This window comes from Hyperoodon ampullatus (assembly GCF_949752795.1).
Source record: "Hyperoodon ampullatus genome assembly, chromosome: 7".
Classification (NCBI taxonomy): Eukaryota; Metazoa; Chordata; class Mammalia; order Artiodactyla; family Ziphiidae; genus Hyperoodon; species Hyperoodon ampullatus.
In genome coordinates, this window is record NC_136920.1 from 25,430,262 (window position 1) to 25,446,352 (window position 16,091).

Here is a 16,091-nt window from a genome sequence, read left to right on the forward strand (position 1 = left end):
ACCTGACAATAGCAATATTAAATCAAGAGCGTTTTTTGTAAGGAATATAAATGGCAGTTTTTATGAATATATACACACACACACAAGCACAGGCCTGTATGAAAACTAATTAAGACTAAGTACATTTGAAATTGGTTCAGCTGGTATGGAAAACAGTATGGTGGTTCCTCAAAAACCGAAAGAGTTGCCATATGATCCTGAAATCCCACTCCTGGGCATATATCTAGACAAAATTATAATTCAAAAAGATACATGCATCGCAATGTTCACAGCAGCACCATTTACAATAGCCAAGATACGGAAACAGCCCAAATGTCTATCAACAGATGAATAGATAAAGAAGATATGGTATATATATACATATATATATATATATATATATATAATGGAATACTACTCAGCCATAAAAAAGAATGAAGTAATGTCATCTGCAGCAACATGGATGGACCTAGAGATTATCATACTAAGTGAACCAAGTCAGAAAGAGAAAGACAAATACCATATGATATCACTTATATGTGGAATCTGACACAAATGAACTTATCTAGGAAACAGAAACAGACTCACAGACATAGACAACAGACTTGTGGTTGCCAGGGTGTGGGGGGGGGCAGGGGAGGAATGGATGGGGAGTTTGGGATTAGCAGATGCAAACTATTATATACAGCAGCAGTCCCCAACATTTTTGGCACCAGGGGCCAGTTTCGTGGAAGACAATTTTTCCACAGACTAGGATGGGGGGGATGGTTTTGGGATGATTCAAGCACATTACATTTATTGTGCACTTTATTTCTGCTATTATTACATTGTAATATATAATGAAATATACAACTCACCATAATGCAGAATCAGTGGGAGCCCTGAGCTTGTTTTCACTTGCCACTGATAGGGTTTTGATATGAGTCTGCAAGCAATTGATTTATTATGGTCTCTGTGCAGTCAAACCTCTCTGCTAATGATAATCTGTATTTGCAGCCGCTCCCTAGCGTTAGCATCACTGCCTCAGCTCCACCCCAGATCATTAGGCATTAGATTCTCATAAGGAGCTCACAACCTAGACCCCTCACATGCACAGTTCACAGTAGGGTTCACACTACTATGAGAATCTAATGCCGCCGCTGATCTGATGGGAGGCAGAGCTTAGGCAATGATGCGAGCAATGGGGAGCGGCTGTAAATACAGATGAAGCTTTGCTTGCTCACCTGCCCATTGCTCACTTCCTGCTGTGCGGCCCGGATCCCAACAGGTCACAGATGGATACTGGTCCGTGGCCCGGGGGTTGGGGACTCCTGATATATAGAATGGATAAACAAGGTCCTACTATATAGCACAGGGAACTATATTCAATATCCTATAATAAACCATAATGGAAAAGAAAAAATAGAAATAAAATATATAGTCAAAGAAAAAAAAGACTAAATACATTTGATTTGTTACTGATTCCTTCAATGATAAAAATTACTTCATACATACTATTCCCCCTTCGTCTGTGCCTTCACCACTTTTTCTCCTCCCTTTAAAGCATTTGTGGGTATTTTACACAATTAGCACTTCCTAATAGTTTTTACATTCTCTCGTTTTCTTCTCTATCTATGCCTTGCCTTCTCAAATGATATTGTAAACTTCTGGAAATAAGAGATCATTCCTTGTACTTTGTAACTTTCCTCACACATGGCTGAATAGCAATAACAAAATGCAAGAATTTAATATGACATATAATCAATTCTCAGACGCTTTCTTTTTCAGTAAAGTCTTTTCCCAATCAATCCTAGAAGCCCAACCTCTCAGCACTCACATTCATACCACTATCTCTGGATAGCTGAGACCAGTGACCTATCACATAATCAGTTCTTTGTGTTTTGCATGTTCAATTGCCCTTCCTCCCCAAGGAGGCGGGATGAAATTTCCAGTTTTTGTTACAATACCCCACATTACCTAGTTTCCGTGCTCTCATCAGATGGACCCTTCTGTGGGCATTGCTTCCTGTCCCCATTTGCCACCTCCATCTCCCCCTATCAGCCATGGATGCAGCCACGTGACAGAAGAGAACTCTGTAAGGGTAGAGGGCTCTTTGGTCTTTTTAGTCTCATCTCCCTACTGACAAATAACTCTGATAAATCAACGCACACACAAATTTCCACAAAAGGGATTATAGTAGGTATATATTTTATTCTAATGTTGCTCGAATAAGAACAAGATAAAAATAAACATGAAGATGTCTTGGTGGATCAGTCCCGGGGTTTCTCTAAGTCTGTGCTCTTTTTCTTTTGCTCACATAGCTCTTTGATGGCATCTATCTCTGCAGGAGTGAACTTGGGGGTTAGCATCACAGCGTCATAATCAAATTCTTCATCAAGTGAGAACGGCCGAACTTCATCTCCGACTATCTATAAAAGGTAGCAAAGGAGGAAAATAACATATAATCATTGTAAATGAAGATAAAGTTGAAAACATAAACTCTCTATTAATATTTAATTAAACTTTTTTAGAGTTCAGCACTCTGAGCTGATTAAGCTGTTTTTAAGTAAAGGAATGAATTCAATTATTCAATTTGACCTAATTTAAGCCTCTTAATATGCTCCATTTGTACCATCCTGCATCTGAATGAATATCATTAACTAATTCTGCCCACGGCAAGAAGAATCAGAAAGTCTCTCTTGCACACATTCATTACATTTTTACCATTTGTAGTGTTAGGGCTACAGGCATATGGAAAAATTAAGAGTTATATTCAAATGTGAGAAAATATACCTTAAGATTTTGGTCAACCTTAAGGACACTTTTATCATTTACTAAAAAAGACCTGTAGCAATAAAACATCATTTTCAAAGATAAAAATACTCTCTGCTTAATATACTTACTTCTTCAGATAATACTTGGGCCAATATCAGCAGGAATTAAAACACATAGTAGCACCCTAAATTAAAAAGTCCAGGATCCTTTCTTCCTACCAATAATTTTTTAAATATTACAGAATTTATCTGCAACTCAGAGTAGCTGCAAAGAGATGTAATAATTTTGTATCTACTTATTCATAATCTGTCAATTTTAAAGACTTCCTAAAGGAAGGTAGATTTAAAAAAGCATATTTTCCAATAAACAAAAGAGATTTAATGCCTTAAATCTCACTGTATCACCCCTTAAAAGGCCTCTCCAAAAGCAAATGGTGTGTGATACAATGAAATCACCCAGCACCTCTGTGTAGCTCTCTATTATGTATGGTGATGCTGAAATAATTGAAAAGGATGGCTTATGCAAAAATGAAAAAAATGCCCTGAAGCTATAATCAGCTTTCAATATTCTTGCATGGAAAATGATCTCGTTTAGTGGCTTTTGCAATGTTCTTGAAAATGGAGCATCTAGTTCAGCAACTGTGTACTGTTACCAAAGGTGTAAAAAAAAAACCACCCCAAAACATGAAAAGCAGATATCTCCTATCTGTTTAGCAAGTTGCATCTTGTAGTTGGGTGTGCAGTGCTAACAGCAAACACCCAGCCATCCATCATCCTTTCTCGGTAAAACAAGCACGAGAACAAATTTCAGAGACTTGCTCACTTCCTCTTTGTTAGAAAGTGTCTGTGTGCTTTCCTGACAAAGGTAATGATGGGAGCGGCCACTGAGTGAGTCCCCACCACGCGCCAGCCCCAGTACTAGGAACCGTGCAGGCATTAGCAGTAATCTTCAAACAACGCATCTTGCAAAGCTCTGAAAGGTTAAGTAACTTGCCAAGGCTACACAGTTAGTAAGGAAAAGAAGCAAGATTTGAATCCCGGGCGACCGGTAGATAAAGTTTCACCTTCGCAACAAAAAACACCAGCAAAGATCGACCTTGAAGTTTTCACTAAGCCAAGTCATAGCTCTTTGGGAGAAAAGATATTTTCTAAATAAGTTAAAAAATTCTCACAGCCTATCATAAAAAAATGCACTCGAGGATCCACATAATACCATGACTATCTTTAAAAGAGCAGCTGTACCCTGGAAGCAAATCAGTCTGCCGAGTGGCTAATCTGTCCATTTAGATAACTTTCTGAAAATTAAATTTATCGTCACCACAAAGTGACAGTGGGGTAATATGGCTAAGACTAGCTTAAATGAAGAAACATGTACACAAGGACACAGTATGCTCATTTCCTGAATAGAAGCATCCTTGCTGTCTCTAACTCTATCCAGCAGTAAGCACTAAGGTTTGCAGGCCTGGTCCTGGCAGAAGACGAGAAAGAGCCCCCTCTCTGCCAGTGCTTCTGTCTGAAGGGATTCTTGCTGCCCATGGACACCTGGTTGAAGACCTGCCATCCACATGTCCACCAGTTTCAGGCTGCCCATTGCACTAGGACTTTGAACCTTATCCTGAGGCCTCTAAAACCTGCCTAGACCTTACTAGCCACTCTCACTAGATGCAGTCACTTTGCCTTCACACAGCTCCCTCTGAGGCTGGAAAGCAGGTTCAAATTAGACAAATCCCTTTGCTGAGCTAAAATCCCAGCGAGACCATCATACCATCCTCCCCGCTCCCTCACACAGCCCGAGCAACCCTCACATGCCCACCTCCCTGCCCTCTACGTGTTCACTCCGTAAACACTCACTGAGCGTTTAATGTGAATTAGATACTGGGAACACAAGGAAGAAAAGAAGCAAAATCTGTGCCCATGAGGTTTTATAACTTCAGGGAGAAGACGGAAGTAAATGAGTGATTTCATTATCATGCTCTATGCTCCCCAACAGAGGGATGCAAAAAGGGCTAAAGGAGCACAGAGGGTAAAGTGCTGAAGCTTAACTTACCCTCAACTGAGTATGGCCACTCTCCAGAAAACCCTACTCACCTCCCCACTCATCACCCCACTCAGGACCCACCTTTTATCAGCAACCCAGACGAAGGCTTGTATGCTGAACTGCCAGACTCTCTGACGAGGGCTGACTCCTGTGACCAAGTTAGTCCTTTCTCCCAGATAGGGTCCAACCCACCACCTTCTTACTCCTCTCCCTTCTCCAGGGTCCCCATACACCTTTCAGCCATAATATCCAACAGTATGGAACTAGAGATATAGAAATTTATCCTTAAGTGAAAAGTTTTTTATTTTAAGTTCTTTTTCATACAGTGAAATTTTTCTCTATTGTGGAGCATGACTTCCTTCATCAGTCATTTGTTATTAACCGAAACAGCAACAAGGAATAAGTTTCTAGCTAGCCAATAAACATATGAGGCCAACACAATAATTATTCATTTACAATACACTTAAAAATATAAAAATATACTTATAAATGTCTTCACTTACAAACTGAGTTATTAACAGCAGCTATCATTGTTAGATTAATTCCTTAGGCAATCAGTTAAATGCTGAAATATAAAAGCAAGAAACCAAGAATAATAATAATTTCATATCTGCAATGCCAAAATATGATACTCAAGACCTTTTAAAACATTTTGGGGGTATCACTGTCTCTCTATACTGCAAGGTGGCCAGTACCTCTCTGGATCAAAACGTCAGAGGAATAGTCTTCTGCAATCATTCAGATATATTCCATTCTTTCCACAAATGTTTATTAAAATCTAGGCACTGTGTAGGTGCTGAGGATACAAAGATGCAGACTTGTATGAAATCACAGAGAAATGAGATAGACACATCAACAGATCATTGTAGTAAAATGTAGTAAGTACACATGGTATAGTTAGAAGGTGACAGGAACAGAGAAGGAACACCTAACCCAGCCCAGGTTGGAAGGCACTGGGGAGGATTCAGAGGAGGCTTTCTGGAAGAGGTGCTGTCTAAGCAGAATCTTCAAGGGTAATATTATTTAACAAGGTTGAGGGAAGATGAGCTTTGCAGACAAAAGCAGGTCTCATGAACAGGCCAAGTCAGAAACACACAGAATTTCACATATGTGTATCTGCGAGTAGTTCAGTGTTGTCAGAGCAGAAAATGTCAGGTAGAGAGTGGCAAGAGACGAAGATGGTGCCAGATCATGAGAGGTCTTATATGCTACTTTTCCCAGAGATGATGAAAAGTCGCTGAAGGATTTTTTGAAAGTAGGTTGATACTTGGTATCTGCATTTCGAATAAATTCCTTCCTTCATTCAAATGTTAACTGAGCACCTACAATGAGACACAGGCATGCAGAGAACAGAAGGAGACCATGCCCTCTTGGAGGGTACATCAAGAAAGGTCACTCTGAAGACTGAACAGAGGGTAGATTGGGAGTCAGGAGACTAGTCAGGAGCCTGCTGAAGCAGTCCAGACAAGATAATGAGAACAGGGCATTGAGAGCAGATATTTTAAAATATTAGAAAGTGAAATTAACAGCACTTGATGACTGATTTGGATATAGGAAGGGAAGAAGAGCAAGAATGCAGGAAGAGAAGTAGGTAAAGATAAGCTCAGTTTTTAACATGCTGATTTGAATGTACCTCAAGGAATCCAGATAGAATTGTCAACAGGCAATTGAACCCACAAACCTGAAGCTCAGCGAAAGGTCTGAAGCTGGAGATACAGATTTGGAGACATAAGCACAAAAGGTAGTAACCTATAGATGAAAACAGATCCAAGTATGCAAGTGGGAAGAGCTGTAGGTTTAGCATGGAATCCTGAGGAATACCAACTCCTAAGGGAAGCATGGAGGGAAAACCCCCAAAGGAGGCAGGGAAAGAACACTCAGAGAAATACACAAAGAATCTGAGAAGAGCTGGGAAGAGAGAACCAGTGGACCACGAGTGTCAGGGAAAATCAATGGTAAAAAACACACTAGAGAGTCCCATTGAAATAAAGACTGAAAAGTGTCCTTTGGGACGATTGGCAATGATACCTTTATTCTGAATATGTCCAGGCAGGTGATTAGACCAAGGGCATTTTGCAATGAACTGAATGAGTGAGGGGAAAGGAAGCAGAGTCAACTAGAGGAGTCGAGTCCGTTGGTTTCTGAAGTCTGTATGAAAAGGGAGAAAAAAGACCAGACAATAGCCAAGAGGGGTCCAAGGTAAAGGGAAGGTTGTTTTTTCAGTTTTCTTTCATTTCGTTAAGGATGGGAGAGACTTAAACATGTTTACACGTTGAGGGCAATGAACCAATAGAGAAGGAAAGAGACAATGACCCTAACCATCTTATTATACCAGAAAATCACTCCCGGTAGTGAGGAAAGTTTCCTGATTATTTGTTCATTCAATACTTATTGCATGTCTCCTATACGCAAAGCACTTAATTCGGCACTAGTTCTGCATTTTTTGCATTTTAATTAAGTAACCTTATAGAGACACACATAAGTGAATGTAGGGTCTTCTAAGACAAGGGGCATATATGTAATTCAAAGTGAACCCTGATGTACACTGCAGTTCAGAACACATCACTGTGATCTTCAAAACGACAGCTTTTCAAATACTGTAAAGCTGCAGTTCTATTTATGCATTTCAGCTGTTGGCTACTGTGGCACACTTTGGGAATTCTCTTCTTTCAAGTTAGGTTCATTTTGAGGTTCTAAGATATAAGGCTCCAAGTTTTTTAGATTGCAAACTGAACTTCTGACTTATTTCAAAGAGCAGAATTTGTGCAATGGAACACCAAATCCCCTGCTACTAAACAGAAAACAACTGTGAATTAAGTTATTAACTTGTTATTTTTGCCTAAGGAGCTGAGAGAAACATGTGGATTTCAGGTGTCTAATTTCAAATCTAACTGAAATCCTTTTGTAGTCTCTCAGGGAATAGAATTTGTACACTATTAGAAAATTGCTAGTTTTCTTAAAATTGCTCACGTGATTCTAAGAGGGACACTATTACAGAAGGAATCATTTTCATTCATCGTACCATGTAGGCAAATTAAAGTAAATAGAACTAATGCTCAAATCAATAATAGCAGCATTTAGCTGTAGGTTATCTTACACAGTAATATGATAAATAAACTGTCTATACAGGTGAAAAATTTTAGAGTCCCATTTTGAAATGGAAAAACAGGCAATCTCCCATTAAAATACTACAGAAGTTTCTTCAGTGACCTCTTCTATATTTTGGGAAGTAGGACAAGAACTCACAATTTTTCATCTTCTTAATGTGAATTCTTTTTGTTCAGTAAAGCTGTTCAAAACTTCCAAAATTCATCAAAAGAGAGTAACTACGGCAAGAAGTTATTCACAAAGGGAAAGTGGAAGGCTCTTGAAAAACGTTTGACTGTAAGGAGGAAATGCACATGTATAAAAGCAGTGATAAAATTAGGAAAAAATTAAATGGGTCCAGTCCATATCAGGAAGTTATGGATTCTCATTAGGCAATTAAGAGGAAGTCAGGACATCCAGGATAAGTTTCATCTTTTGAGATTGACATCACAGAAAGCAACTACCATCTCTCACCCAAAATAGCCCGTTGGTAGGTCCTTACAGGATGTATGTGCTGGAAATTGGTGATTATGTTCTATTACCTACATTGGGTATTTTAAAATAAGATTAATACTATTAAACCAAGGCAGAGTTGGTGTGGTATTGTGATTCTAGACAGTTCTGAAACATTTCTCTAACAAACAGTGGTTAGAAATTAAAATCCCACCCAAAATATTACTCTGATATTTAAAAAGCAGCAAATTATTCATTTATGTCTCATTTTTGCCAACACAAAAATTGTTCATATCATTTTGATTCGAACATTTAAAAATTTTCACATTCTCTGGGAAGAAATTTATACTCCTTTTAAAGATACAACCATACACAGGGTTTTAACTAGCATTTTACTGGCTATATGATTGATTCCAGAAATCATTCTTTTTTTTTTTTTTTAAACCCATCAACTAAAACCATTTTGTAACAATTTCTATAATGGCACTAGGTGCCACTGACCACTGGTTGGTCCAATAATTTGTATGGTCACAACTGAAGTCAAGAACATGAACAAGTCTTTAAAAGAAACTGATTCCTGCTAGGAATCACCTTGCAATTATAGTCTCTTAATACTCAGAGAAAGCAACCTTTAATTCAAAAAGCATGTTGAAAAGTGGCTATCTCCGCAAGTTTATCAGGTAAACAATTTGGGGTTTAATATAAGTCTGCAAGCATCCTAGATAGACTTCTGTGATGTCAGTGAACAAAAGTTCTATGAGAAAAGGGCAATTTAAAATTGAAATGTGTGGATTACTTCTGATTGAATGACTGCTTCCATAACATCAAGTGACAAGACTAGTACCCAAACAACTAAATAATCACAAAACACCCTAGTGTTTTTATTAGGAAGCAATAATAAAGAGCCCTTAACAACTTCTTGTGCCGGATCCCCTTTTATGCTAGAGTAATAAAGGTGATAAAGGCCACTGCCGAGCACCATCAGCAGCCTTGGCTGGCACATGTTTGTTAAGTATATGTAGATGAGTTGCAAATGATGGTGAAAGATGGCTTTCAAGTTGTGCATTTGGGAGCGTTAACATGTGGCAGATTCCATTCTCCCGTGCTGGTGAAGTGCATGTATAGATGACATTTCCCAGCCTCCCCAGGGACCAGATAGGAACATGTGACTAAGTGGTTGCCAATGGAATGTGAGCAGAGATGAAGAGCCCTGAGTCCTATGCCTTGGGGGAACTTGCTGCCCCCATGCTCTCATCTCTTGCCCCTCCAGGTAGGACGGTGACCTGACTTGGAATATGCACATGAGGACAATGTCCTGAGGTGCAGTGGAGATCCAGGGAGAAGGAACCTGGGCCCTGGTGACCCCAGGGGACAGAAGCACCTGCTCACTTTAAAGGCTCTCTACAGACTGTTACATGAGAGAAATAAACTTCTATCTCCTTTCAGCCACTGGTTTATTGTTGGGATTCCCTACTATAGCAGCCTGGCCTTACCTTAACTAATGCAAAATGTTTTTAGGACCTTGGAAACAATAATAAAAACAAAAGTGGCCAGTGCAGACTAAAAGAGAGAAGAAAACTTTCCATCCTTTCTCTTGCGGAGTCCCCAAGTAGCACTGTCCTGTAGCATGGCGAACATCATGACACAAACATAGTTTCCACGTAAAAACATAATTGCTCTGTGTGTTTAAAAGGGATTATACACATTAGAGAGAGATGGCAGTGAGAGGGACCCAATTAAGCAACCTGAACTGTAAATCTTCCCAAATCTCAGAAAAATACAGAAGCACACGGGTATAGTGGCATTTCTCTGAAAGGACTAGTTACAAAATCAAGGCAATTTCAAGAGGACTGAATTCCCTGTGGAGTACCTCTTCCCTTTGTTTGTCTGCTCCTTTTCCAGTGGGCCTTGGCTTCACTCCAGAGGTAAGAGGCTGGGCCACAGAAGGAATGTAAGAAGGAACACTCATGCTCATGTCTTGCTCCACCTCTCCTGGAAGCAGCAGCAAATCTGTCGAATACAAAATATTTCACTTGATCCCTTCACTAAGTCCACAATCGACCTAAGTCATCTAAAAGTCTATGATAGTCCAAAAAATGAGCAAATATGCTCAAGTAAAGTAGGTCCATTTCACAATGCCTGTCCTCACTTGGGAACTTGACTCAAGGGATTCTCCTTTCTATAAAATAGAAGTCGTCAGTGCATTAGTTTTTATTTTATAGTTGCAATGTTACAATCCATCCAAAAGGTCTGGGAGAAATGCTCTTTTGGGAATAACTTGATCACGCCTCTCACCCTCAACCCAATTTCTACTTCTACAGGAAAATAAGTCAAGAAGATGCTACTTTTGCCTCATTTTGCCATATTTTCCTGAGGGGGTGAAGAGAAAGAAAATGGAGTGCTGATTTCATCCTGTAACAATATGGCAATATTTCAAAAAAACATATTAAAAAACAATGATGCCAGAAGGAAGGAACTTTAACTTCCAGCAGAAAAATGAAATACTCTGTCATACTCAGAATGCATGGCTTACTTCTCAATGTATGCAAACAACAACAATGTGTTTCCGGCTTGTTTAGCAAATCACAAGAATTCAAAAGCCAATCTTGGTTTTCTGATCGATCCATTAGAAGTGGATGTGTTTCCTTATTTTTGCACGTGTGACAGAACATGGATGCATCACAGACAACTGATGACCTTCCGCAGCTTTCTCTGAAGACAGAAAAACAAACAGAAGCACAACAGGATCCCTCCGCCGTCTAAGTTTTCGCAGGACCAGAAGGGCTGCAACCAATAACTTGCAGCTGGCGCAAGATGCTGTGCCTGCTATTCAATGATGATCCTAATTAAGACACTAATTAACTTCTCAGTGGAAGTGATTAATTAACAACAGGCATGCCTTTGTTGTTGCCAAGGGCAGCATGTATGGGGAGATAACTGAGCAGGTACTGATATTCAAAAACTGAAACATTTGAAATACGTCTCTCATCACTACAGCTATTACCTTCACAAAAGACATGATTACAAAATTCTTAAGACTTCAGCAACAGGGAACATGACAAACAGCCTAGAAACTGAGCACGTGGGCAGGGGGATGGTGAAGAAGGAAGTTCTACTATGATTAATTATTGAAATCATAGAATATGACCTGATTAATTAGGAGAAATAAAAACAATAATAATAGCCAGCATTTTACATGCATTAACTCTGCCAGTCCTCTCAACAAGTCTGTTATTTCCTCTTTTACAGGCAATGAGCTCTAACACTGAGAGTCACCCAGCCACCTCACTCACGGCGCCACAGCTGCAGTCTGTCTGCGGAGCCCGTGCTCCTAGCTCATGATGTCACATCATGAACTTACTTTTTTTTTTTTTTTTTTTTTGTGGTACGCGGGCCTCTCACTGTTGTGGCCTCTCCCATTGTGGAGCACAGGTTCCGGACGCGCAGGCTCGGCGGCCATGGCTCACGGGCCCAGCCGCTCTGCGGCATGTGGGATGTTCCCGGACCGGGGCACGAACCCGTGTCCCCTGCATCAGCAGGTGGACTCTCAACCACTGCGCCACCAGGGAAGCCCATGAACTTACTTTTAAGTAAGCATTTTCATCACATATATTATTTAAAATCTATCAGATTGTACCTACAAACTCAGGGTCAAGAAATGTCACTACGATAGCACATTAGCATGATTAGTAAGTGTTCAGGGCATTTTACAATTTTATAACCAGAAGTAATATTTATATATATATTTTTTTTTAATTTTTTAAAATTAATTAATTTATTTATTTATTTATTTTGGCTGCGTTGGGTCTTCGCTGCTGTGTGCGGGCTTTCTCTAATTGCGGGGAGCGGGGGCTACTCTTCATTGTGGTGCGCGGGCTTCTCATTGCGGTGGCTTCTCTTGTTGTGGAGCACGGGCTCTAGGCGCATGGGCTTCAGTAATTGCAGCACGTGGGTTCAGTAGTTGTGGCGCACGGGCTTAGTTGCCCCGCGGCATGTGAGATCTTCCTGGACCAGGGATCGAACCCGTGTCCCATGAACTGGCAGGCGGATTCTTAACCACTGCGCCACCAGGGAAGTCCCAGAGAAGTAATATTTTTAAATTCAATAAGGTTGGTGGAAAAACTGGCTTTCTAAGGTATTCCTTTATGAGTCCAAAGCTAATCTCCCTCACTGGTTAGGGGCCTGCCAACAAGAGAGGCAAGAAGAGAAAGGTTCAAGCCTCTTAATGTGAAAACCAATATCTACCATACCCATTGGCTGCCAGTGCAAACATCCCTTTGAATATGAAATCAAAATCAATTCTGCTTTCAGAGCTATTTAAAATCTGATGGACAGTATTGTGCACGAAGAGGGACAACTCTGCAATTCCTTTGCTGAAACTCTTGACATCCCTCATATGTTTGCGAAGAAGGTAGGGTTTTCAACAAACATGGTTTATTTCATAAGAATTCCACTGCCATGGGTACAATTCTTTCAAAACAATATGACTCAGTATCCACTGCATTTCCCATTCCTGTCATTTGTTTCTCCAGTGTAAAAGTAAAATGCACAAACGCATAGCTGTTGGAGCCTAACACGACACCTTATATGTAGTAAATGCTCAGCACATACTTGCAGAAAGGAAATTAATTTCCTGCATCTCAACTTTTAAACTGAACAGCAAGTATGAAGAGTCTACCTATCCATAGGACATTGTGAATGATGCAAAATATGTATAGTCCTTTCCCTCAAAAACTAATTTTTTTTTTTACAGGAGTAGGATTTTTATACGTAAAATCAGACAATAATCAACACAAAAATTGAACTGCTTTAACTCTAAATAGGACAGATTTATAAAAGAGTGAAACCTATATGCACACGAATAGTCTGATAAGACACAAGTTATAAAGAAAGATACCTTATCTTTTAGCCATTTTATAATCACTGATGGGTTATTTAAATATTCATTCCCTCAGGGAGAAAACGATTGTATTCACTGATGGTGGGGAATGGAATTTCTGAAGTTTTCTGCAAAGCTTTCCCAACTGAAATCTTATCTTTAAGACACTTCATCTGACCTTATTGTTTCTAAAACAATTAGTTTCCTTCTTAGCTAAATACCACCATCTTGACTGATGTGCTTTGTAGAGTGAAGGCACCTCTCGAAAAATGAATCTTGATGTTGGATGGCAAGCCTGGTTGAAAGCATTTCAACCTCCTTCTCAACTACATGACAAAATGTCTAGCGTTTATATACTATGTGTTTGTGCCATTTGTCTTTCTGCATTTAGCCAATGACCAGCAAGTCAAAGGTTATAATCATGTAATTTAATACATTAAAAAGTAAGCCATCTACCTGGCATCTGATAATCTAGACAATAATATTTAGTCTGCCTGTCATGTTTATAAAAATTAACCAATCCATTCCTTTGTTGCCATGTAGAAATGGCCAAAATTTCCTGAAATTTCAGGTGTTCCTCAAGACCAAAAAGGATACAGATAAGAAATGCACTCAGGCCTCCTCTGCACATAGCTTCCAGCTACGATAGTTTATATCAGGTGGTTCTTGTTCTTAAAATTTTTTGAAGACCCCAAAGAGCTTTTGTTTATGGGAGTGATATCTATCAATATTTACCATATTAGAAATTAAAATTTCAAATATTTGCTTACTGAATCATTAAAATACAAATTTTCAAATATTTGATATTGAATCATTAAAATAATACTCATATATTAAAATAAATATTTTTATTTAAAAAACCTCTTTTCCAAAATCAAAGAAAATAGAAGAGAAGCATTGTTTTACATTGTCTGAATCTTTTAAATGTCTGTCTTAAATAGAAGAAAGCTGGATTCTATATTTGCTTCTGCACTAAATTTTTGGAATATGCTGTTTCAGTTGATGAAAATGAAGAAACTCTAGTCTCACACAGATATGTAGCTGGAAAGGGGAGGACTATTTTAATACTCTTTTTATATAACTGGGGATATTATTCTTTGATACACACTAGATATTGAAAAATGATAAAGTTTTTAAAAACAATTTCAATGTGCAATATGAAAAACCCTTTCAGTAAATTTTTCATACTCTTATGTTAAAATCCATTGGTCTATCTTACGTGTTGAATGGATTGCGCTCCTGTGCATGATTTTGTAACATCATATATTGGTTATTTGGAAAACGGTGGTTCACTGTGTTATGCAGATTTTTCAAATGTTGACATATTTCATTATGCAATATAAAAATCACATTAGTTAACATTACCAATTTTATCAGAAAAGGCTTTAAATATTGGGAAGCTGTCAAGCTCACAGTACTGGATATAAGTTTTCCAAAAATCCAATTTTCACTTGATCCATTGCCAATTTTATCATTGGCAATGAATACTGTCAGCTGTTGTCTTGTAGAGATGGGCTCACTTCATTCCTTTTTGAGAACTATACTTTGTCAGTCATTCTTTCAAGTAAAAACGATCCATGAAAGAAAAAACAAAACAAAACAAGTTCAGCACACCACTCAATTGCACAAGTGTTTTTTCATGAAAAAGTGTTTTTCATTTTTTCCATGAAAAAATTTTCATGTATTTCATGTATATATGAAATATAACTGTTGTATTTCAGTATGCAGCAGAAGAGGTACACTCAAGCATCAGGGTTTAATAAAATTAATAATTTTTACCACTTCATCAAGGACATCTGCAATGGAAACTGGCATTTGCTTTAACTACAATTCAGGACAGTGAAGATTACAGTGACTACTAGTATAGTTTGGTGCTTCTACCTTGATTCACACTAAGCTACTAGCATCTTTACCCATCACTGCTTTTGCAACATCAGTGCAAACGTCAACTTATTTGACCTTCAGACCTTGGGGTTTTCCAAGGAGCTCCCAGACCACATTTAATATGAGTCTGACCCTCCCACCAAGAACATTAGAAAAGCTGAATAAATGATAAAAAATCAACTACTTAAAGGCATTAGAGAGCTACCAGGGAAGCCCAGAACTTGAGGGGCCAAGATCCTGGAGAGAAGGAAAGTAGTGAAAGTGAGTCTAAGAGTCTAAGCTGTTTTTCAACTTATGGCATTTACTGATTTGTAAGCAGAGGCTGAAAAACCAAGAAGTGAAGAAGAAGTAGACTAAGAGGCTGAGAAGCTTAGCAGAACTACCAACAGGTTCACAGTGCTGTGAAGATAAAAAATAGAGTTTGGGATCTCCAAGAAGGAGGGGCTGTGATTTACCTTGAAGGGCTACACCCTAGCAGTAAGCAAGAACTAGAAGTAGAGCAGCCCTCATAAAGCTGTCACCAAATCAGCTCAACCCCCTATTGGATTAAGATGACCTATGACTACTCTAACTGCTAGCAAAATGTTGAAAAGAAGATTTCTAAAACAAGATTAAGATAATCATCCAGAGCCTATGTAATATTTTATATACAATGTTCAGCATTCAAACAAAAATTGCCAGGTATACAAAGATACCAGATCAAAAGGGAAAATTAATAATATAAATGGACTCACAGGACATCTCAGTTATTGGAATTATGAGACAGGAACTTTAAAATAATTGATTAATATATTCCAATAAATATATTACAAAAATGGAAAATTTTGGCAGGGAACTAAAATCTATAAAAATAGATATTCCAGACCTCTTGAAAACTATAATAACTGAAATATTGATAGCTTTAACATCATATTTGATACAATTCAAGAAAGGATTACTGAACTAGAACATAGATAGTAGAAAATATTTGGACTGAAGAAAGAAAGGAAATAAAAAAGGATGGAAAATGCAGGAAAGA

The 16,091-nt window shown here is 38.6% G+C and overlaps 1 protein-coding gene across 4 annotated transcripts in view; it reads right to left on the reverse strand.

Annotated features, from left to right (window-relative positions):
* Positions 1–2,149: 2,149 nt before the first annotated feature.
* The window catches only part of IFTAP (intraflagellar transport associated protein), a 59,617-nt gene continuing 45,675 nt past the window's right edge, over positions 2,150–16,091 (reverse strand). For 2 of the 4 annotated variants that reach the window (XM_079708201.1, XM_079708200.1), the window contains exons 6-7: positions 10,181–10,320; positions 2,150–2,387 (exon numbers count right to left, since the gene is read on the reverse strand). In XM_079708201.1, the coding sequence (XP_079564327.1) occupies positions 2,229–2,387; positions 10,181–10,320 (299 nt within the window). In that variant the 3' untranslated portion in view covers positions 2,150–2,228. Of the gene's footprint in view, positions 2,388–5,273; positions 5,336–8,016; positions 8,153–10,180; positions 10,321–16,091 lie in introns of all 4 variants that reach the window. The other 2 variants (XR_013810988.1, XR_013810989.1) reach the window with 2 other exon arrangements.